Genomic DNA, 7,910 nt, shown 5'->3' with positions numbered 1-7,910 from the left:
TCACATATTAATGAAGCAGTGACGGACATTTATCACCATTTTATGGTCAGAATAACGGGACAATAATATAGCTGCTTTTGGTTTATTTAACATTTTGAACATTAAAGCCCTACTTTTTAAATAAAATAAATAAAAAGGTGCAATCTATGTTTTGGACGTCTTCTTTCTAAATTTGTTTATGCTGAAAAAGTTCCTTGAACACGTGTGAGGAAAACATTTATTATAGAGGAACAGAAAGACACACAGAAATCCTCAGGTTTCCTTTTCCACACAAAATAACAACAATAATAATAACAACAACAACAACGATACAAATAAAAAAAAAAGCCTCGATTGCATTTGTCTTGTGCATATAAACATTTTAATTAAATATAAAAGAAAGTGACCCGGCCGAGTGCAACAAACAGGTGTGTGAGCAGGTCAATGACAATCCAGGGCCGGTCCAACTCATCATCATCATTCACTGTGTATGAATTATTCAGGTAGTTTGTCTAAATATTCAGTGTTTATTGTGTTTGTTGTCGAGGTTAAAGCTGCGGAGAAAAACAACGCGGTTTTGTGTTTTTTTTCCGATCGTCACGGCGCGACGTTTTTACGTCGTCTGATTTTAAAAACGCAGGAACAACAAGTTTGTTTGTTTAAAAAAAAAGAAAAAGAAAGAGAAAAGGAGCCACAGTGGAGACGAGAACTTCCCGTAAAAAAACCTTCTCTGAACACTTCAACGGCAAAACTGGGGAAGAGACCAGCAGGTGGCGCTGTGTGTGTCGGCCTCTGAAAAGATAAAAGAAAGTGATAAAAAGTAAAAAAAATAACTCAAGAGCGGACGTTGGTAGAGTCAGTGTTTTGAGTCCAGACTGAGGATCTGTCCCAGCCTCTCTGTGTGTGTGTGTGTGTGTGTGGAGACAGCAGACAGGGGGCGCTGTGGTGCAGCGAGACGTGTGTGTGAGACGGGAGGAGGAGGAGAGTGAGATGAGGCCAGGTTTCTGTCGATGATAGTGGGGGAGTTCGATTCCCCGCCGCCACTGCTGCTGCTGCAGAGTGGAGTTAGGAGGAGGCTGGAGTCTGTGCAGCTGTCGCCCTCTGGAGGACACCACTGCTCACTGCACACACACACACACACACACACAGAGAGAGTGAAATCCCACACCTGCAGCATCAGCAGCTCTGAGTGGAAACATCTGCTGAGCTTTATTAGCGTCTGTGTTCTTTCATGTTTCAACATTCATTCATCATCCATCACTTTGGTTCTACATTAAAAACAAATCTAATCAAAATGAGGCGATGATGTCGTGGGAGGGGGGGAGGGGGGGGGGGGGGGGGGGGTGATGGTGGGGGGGGGGGGGGGGTCTGTGTTTGTTGATAAAAGCAGGGCAGAAGAAAAAAATCTGACATAATCAGCATATTTGTGTAAATCCTAACACCTCAGAGAGGCTGCAGGTGAGATTCTGCCACGTCTGGACTTTATTCTGCACACACACACACACACACACACACACTCTTGTAATTGCTGCATACTGAGGACCGGGTAAAAGTGCTGACAAAGTGAGAACCAGCATTTCCACTTTATAAATCAAACACAATTACAAATATCTACTTCATGAATGACATCTGTAAAGAACTACTGGGTGCAGTACCATAAAATGTCTGCAGGTGGAGCCCCAGAGCAAAAAGCGTGCAAATCACCAGGGCTGGAAAACAGGTTTTTGTACCAAATTATAGTATAGAGTATAGCATGTTTACAACCTAAGGAAGTGATTTGAATGAAAACAAAAGTGAGGACCGGTTCAAAATGTCCTCACTTTGTAAAAATGACCTCACTTTGTTGGTTAAAAACCCTCACTGGTCCTCAGTATGCCGCTAGTACAAGAACACACACACAGGAAGAGATCACGGACGACAGCAGCTACAGTACAAACGGCTGATTTTAGCCGTCTTTATCTCACCGTTAGACAGACTTTTCCTTGTGTAAATCACTCACTCTCCCACACCAAAGTCACTCACTCTCCCACACCAAAGTCCATAGAGTAAAGCAGTGATTTTAACATCACAGCACACAGGAGTTCACAGGAGTTGTTGATCCACTGCTGCCTCCATCACTGACTTACAATGACTGATTTTAATGAATTCGGCTTTTAAAATATTTCATTAAGACTTAACTCAGTGACACAAAGTGACCACACGAGGCAGCAGAGGACCAGCAGCTCCTGTGTCCCTGCGAGCTAAAAATCACTGATTTTCTCTATGGACTTTGGTGTGAGGAGAGTGAGTGAGTTCACAGTGTCTTCACTTCACTTACACTGAGATCTGAGGACACAGACTTCCTGCCCGGCTTCCTCCCGTGACCGCCGCGCCAAACGCCGAATGAACCCTGAGGAGGAAAAAGAGTCACGATCACAACCTGATGTGTGTGTGTGTTTGTGTGTGTGTGTGTGAGAGTGTGTGTGAGAGAGTGTGTGTGTGTGTGTGTGTGACTTACCTGGTGTTTGGTCATCATGTGTGCAGTGTGCAGCAGTGAAGGTCTGATGTTGGGTTTGTAATGCAGAGGTTGACCCAGGAGAGAGAAGTGAGCTTCACCTGAACACACACACACACACGCACACACACACACACACACACACACACACACACACACACACACACACACACACACACACACAATTATATTTCAAACACTGAAACCGTGACCTATGATGACTTGTGCCGCGGCGTCCGTGTCCTACCTTGTCCACTGTGGCAGAAAGCTGTACGCAGCTGAGGGGGCGGGGCCAGGAGAGGGATGGGCGAAAGGCCTGATGGGAGTCCTGTGGCGCTGGGCGGTCGTCCTGGCGAGGGAGTGAGCGCCGGAGACGAGGGCAGGCTGCTCTACGCACAACACGCCGGGCGAGGAGAGGACGACGACGACATCATCATCATCATCATCACGGAGGAGACACAAACACGTTCATTCAAACAAAAACAACGACAACAAACGTGTCCCGTCATTAGCAACGTTTCCGTCACATTAGCCTCGCTAATGTAGCGTCACGCCCCCGACACTGGGACTATTTTCTCCTCGTTTTAGGAGCAAATGTGCCGTGAATGTGTGTGTGTGCGTGTGTGTGTGTGTGTGTGTGTACCTGGGCGTTGTCTGGCGGCGGCTGCAGCGTTAGCGGCTGCAGCGTTAGCTCGGCGGGGCGGCGGCCGCGCTGGTGGTGCTCGCTCCCCGGGTGTTTGTATCCGGGCTGCTTGCGTTGGCAGGGGGAGGGAGCGCGAGGCTGCGCACAGGAAGGAGCCGTCATCTGCAGCATCACCACGCCACCGCCGCCGCCGACACCAGGTGGCGCTGGCAGCAGACCTACACACATTACAAACACAAGGACGCTGCGTCATCTTCAGTGGAAAACATTAGCGTTAGTGTTTTATCGGCTGGCGTCAAATTTCGACTGGGACGGCGGATTTCCAACCGCGTAAGTCGGAGCATACTGAAGGAATCCAAGATGGCTGCCAATTCAAAATGGCTGCCACTCATAGCAACAGTAAAAACTCTGAGACTTTCACCGTTAGTCGCACTTCTGTCTCAGTCGTAAACGTAACAGAGTGATATTTTTAACGTAGACGCGATGCTACGCCGTTTAAGTGCAACGCGCCGTTAGCGACTGCTATCGCTAACAAAAGGCTAGCCAGAGAATATTTGAGTTTCCTGCTTCTAAATGTTGTATTTTATTGTATTTCTTGTATATTTTCCAGTTCATTTAAGACGTTTATCGTCCCTCAGGAGGACATTTGTGTTGTTTTTGTACAAAAACACAAACAGAACAACGTGAACTTATACTTTTTACCTGTATTTCGTCACTTTTAATGGATTTATTTGCTGAAAACTGTGCTGCTCTAACAAAAATATTAACATTTCCCCAAATTCTTTACCAGTATTTAGATCTATTACGTTTCTATATTATGTAAATATAAATATTGTTCTTGATTTTGTACTTTTGTTCCTTGCTGTGTTGTGTTTTATGTCAATAACTAGGTCAATATTCAAGTTTCTTCTTCAATGTGAATATTTTCAACGACTTTTACACCAAATGAACAACATTTAAATCACACTAGGGCTGAAACTATTGTTTACTTCATTTATTTAAATTCATTCAAACTATTTTCTCTAATTTCTCAGCTTCTTAAATGTGAATATTTTGCGGTTTCTTTGCTCCATAAAACAAAGAACTTCATTTCCACGTCTGCACACATGAAGTATTTATTGTGGATAAAAATGAAATAGAAATCACTTTGAAGAAACCACGACATTCCCGGCGCCACCTACTGTTCACCTCAGTGAACTAACTCCTAATATTCACTCAGCAGTGAATGAGTTTTAGAGAAAAACAAATGTCTGATCTGACCTTGAAAATTAATGTGTTTCCATAAACGGAGCAGATCAAACAGAGCGGACGCTGCTGTTGATTTATGAAATAAAACGCAGGATTATTCCTGCAGGTGTCGCCGCCGCGCTCACTGTGACCTTCATTTGACCTCATTAATGACCACACACACACACACAGGGGTTTAAACACGGATGTTACGTCTGATTATTTCTACGTCTGTCCACCAGAGGGCGCTAGATAAACGTGGTTGAGAGTTTTCACATGATTATGGTGTTGGAGAACGCTGGTGTCAGCCTCCAGGGGGCGTACCTGCGTACTGCTGAGCCTGGTGGTGCTGCTGTGAGACACAGGGAGAGGACGAGTGAGGAAACTGGAGCTGCTCCATCATCTGAGCGGGGAGGAAACTCACTGTGGAGCTGACGACACACACACACACACACACACACACACACACACACACACACACACACACACACACACACACACACACACACACACACACACACACACACACACACACACACACACACACACACACACACACACACACACACACACACACACACACACACACACACACACACAGAGGGATTAGAGGAAATATATATATACACACATATGGATTAACACTGATCACACCAATCAAACCAGACTGTTCTAATCAATCCAGACTGTTCTAATCGATCCAGACTGTTCTAATCAAACCAGACTGTTCTAATCAAACCAGACTGTTCTAATCGATCCAGACTGTTCTTATAAATCCAGACTGTTCTAATCAAACCAGACTGTTCGGATTAATCCAGACTGTTCTTATAAATCTAGACTGTTCTAATTGATCCAGACTGTTCTAATCAAACCAGACTGTTCTTATAAATCCAGACTGTTCTAATCGATCCAGAGTGTTCTAATCGATCCAGAGTGTTCTAATCGATCCAGAGTGTTCTAATCGATCCAGACTGTTCTAATCAAACCAGACTGTTCTTATAAATCCAGACTGTTCTAATCGATCCAGAGTGTTCTAATCGATCCAGAGTGTTCTAATAAATCCAGACTGTTCTAATAAATCCAGACTGTTCTTATAAATCTAGACTGTTCTAATCAATCAAAACTGATAAAACCAAACTGTTCTAATCAATGCAGACTGTTCTAATCAATCAAGACTGTTCTAATCAATCCAGACTGTTTTAATCAATCCAGACTGTTTTAATCAATCCAGACTGTTCAGATAAAACCAGACTGCTCTAATCAATCCAGACTGTTCTAATCAATCCAGACTGTTTGTATAAATCCAGACTGTTCTAATCAATACAGACTATTAAGATAAGACCAGACTGTTCAGATAAAACCAGAGTGTTCAGATAATCCCAGCCGGTGCAGATAAAGTGGACAGTGGTGTTGTTGTGAGCTGTTAAAGCCTCAGGGACTGGAGCTGGTCGAGCAGCTGGTGTAAAAGCCGCCTGCAGGTGGACGATGGACTGACTCTTCAGGGAGAAGCTGCCGCATTAATCATTTCCACACCGACTGTCCCACTAACACAAGCTGCTTTTACTCCTGAGACCATGAGGAAGAAGAAGAACATCCTCCTCTTCCTCCTCCTGCTGCTGCTGCTTTATTTAATGTAGTGACTAAATCATGTAAAAGGTGTTTGCTTTGTTTAAGAGGATTAGATTAATGTGTGTTAAAATCTCCTGCTGTATTGATTTGTCAGGGAGTGACTTCATCCTTTCCTCATAAAACAAACAAACAAACATGTAGTGAGTAGAAAACATGTTTCCAGAGGGAAATCACTTTTATTACTGCTCCAGTACGAAAGAATGATATTTCCATCGATTCTCAAGGTCATTTTCTTGATCGATCTTTTGCTAAAACACGCGTTCTTCGCACACATCTGCGTGACGATGATTTGCTGCCGCAGTGTCGGACTCTCACCTCATGGTGGCGTGCTGGTTGGGGGGCAGCAGACCGTAACACGGCTGCATGCCGCCGACGGCCACGGCGTTCTGTCCAGGCTGACAGGAGACAAAGAGCGGCTGCTGGTACGTCTGCTGCGGCACAGAAACCTGCTGCACAACAACAACAACAACAACATCAAATAAAGACACACACACACACACAAACACACGTGTTTGAATTTACATACCTGATAGGACTGCATGGGAGAGTACTGGACCATCATGCCTTGCATCTGGTTGCCCATATTGCTTTGCTGGTTGCCAGTGAGGCCGAGGTTTGGTGTTGGCTGAACGCCCACTACAGTCTGGTAGCTGGACGCTGGGTTTGGCATCACGGCCTGGTGCACTGAGACAAACACACAAACACACACACACTGACATATTAATGCGACACTAACACACTGAATAATTCAGATTTTGGGTGCGTAGAGGGTTCTTAACCATTTAAAGACTCTTTAATGAGAATGTGTTCTGGATCTTCATAATTTTGAAGTTTTTCCCCCCAACTTTTTTCACCGTTTTCTGACCAAATTCATCGATTAACGGAGAAAATAAACACAATCAACTTCACTTCCCATTTCCCTATGATGCTCTTTTTGATGTATGTATTTTTTTGGTCATTATTAAAGGTCCAGTTCTGCTCACAACACACTTATAACTTCTTATTCTACCACATGTTTATTGACACACATATGCACATCATTAAAAGGCAGAATATTCCGTTTAAATCTTGCATACTGGAGCTTTAAACTGTTGCAAAAATGAGGCACTGCTCCTTTAGTGAAGTCACGATGAGGACTGAAGAACAGAGGCCTTAAATAAAGGCATATTTAAGACTTTTATGAGACACATTGTCGTAAACAGTGGAAATAAAGGCATGTTATAGAGGACAGGATGAGGAGGAGGAGACAGGCAGCAGATTGAAAGGTTGTGTTCGCTGCTCGGGGAGTTGAGCGGTTACATGTGAGCAGCTTTGAGGCTCCAGGACTAAATGACAAAGTCGATATATATTTGATTTTTCTCCCGCGGTGAACCTGAAAACACAGACCTGAGCTCAGGGCGACGTCTCTACTGTACGCTCTTCAAAATCTCATTAAAGAAAGAGAAACGCGGACAAAAGACGACTCAAAGTCACAGCGGTGGTGGCGATGGTGGCGGCGGCCATGTTCCCAGTGGCCTAAAATGGTGGCGTGGATTCCTCGGGGGGGCGGGGCAAAGAGACGGACACTTTAAATGTCAAGGTGACAAAAAGGAGACATTTGAAAATAGCGTCGTCCCCCGTGACACAGATGTGGTGATCCAGGTGACAAAGGAGAGGACGTCCTTTTGTCAAGGTGTCTTTGCACGAAGCATCGACGAGTCTATATTTAATCTGTCCTTCAGACACAAACCAGGCGTGACATCACCACCATATCAAACGCACACACGCACACACGCACGCACGTGAGGTAAGAGGCCACGCCCACTGGGCCGTCCTTCACAGGTGTGGTGAGCTGCTGCTGCAGGTGAGCGGCTGAAAAAGAGACCGGTTCACTGTGAGATTCATAGAGGCCTCTCAGACAGCGTCCCGGCCCCGCCTCCCGCCACTCTCACTTCCTGT

The 7,910-nt window shown here is 44.9% G+C and overlaps 1 protein-coding gene across 5 annotated transcripts in view; it reads right to left on the bottom strand.

Moving 5' to 3' along the window:
- Positions 1-233: 233 nt before the first annotated feature.
- LOC310943268 (R3H domain-containing protein 1-like) overlaps positions 234-7,910 on the bottom strand; it is a 44,231-nt gene continuing 36,554 nt past the window's right edge. For 3 of the 5 annotated variants that reach the window (XM_083908799.1, XM_083908802.1, XM_083908801.1), the window contains 8 exons: positions 6,499-6,656; positions 6,288-6,421; positions 4,668-4,774; positions 3,117-3,334; positions 2,721-2,862; positions 2,477-2,574; positions 2,297-2,368; positions 234-1,100 (listed from right to left, as the gene is read on the bottom strand). In XM_083908799.1, coding sequence (XP_083764925.1) covers positions 1,098-1,100; positions 2,297-2,368; positions 2,477-2,574; positions 2,721-2,862; positions 3,117-3,334; positions 4,668-4,774; positions 6,288-6,421; positions 6,499-6,656 — 932 coding nt within the window. In that variant the 3' untranslated portion in view covers positions 234-1,097. Of the gene's footprint in view, positions 1,101-2,296; positions 2,369-2,476; positions 2,575-2,720; positions 2,863-3,116; positions 3,335-4,667; positions 4,775-6,287; positions 6,422-6,498; positions 6,657-7,910 lie in introns of those variants that run through there. The other 2 variants (XM_083908800.1, XR_014593111.1) reach the window with 2 other exon arrangements.

This window comes from Microchirus variegatus, assembly GCF_963457635.1.
Source record: "Microchirus variegatus genome assembly, chromosome: 22".
NCBI lineage: Eukaryota > Metazoa > Chordata > Actinopteri > Pleuronectiformes > Soleidae > Microchirus > Microchirus variegatus.
This window is presented reverse-complemented; position numbering and strand designations above follow the sequence as displayed.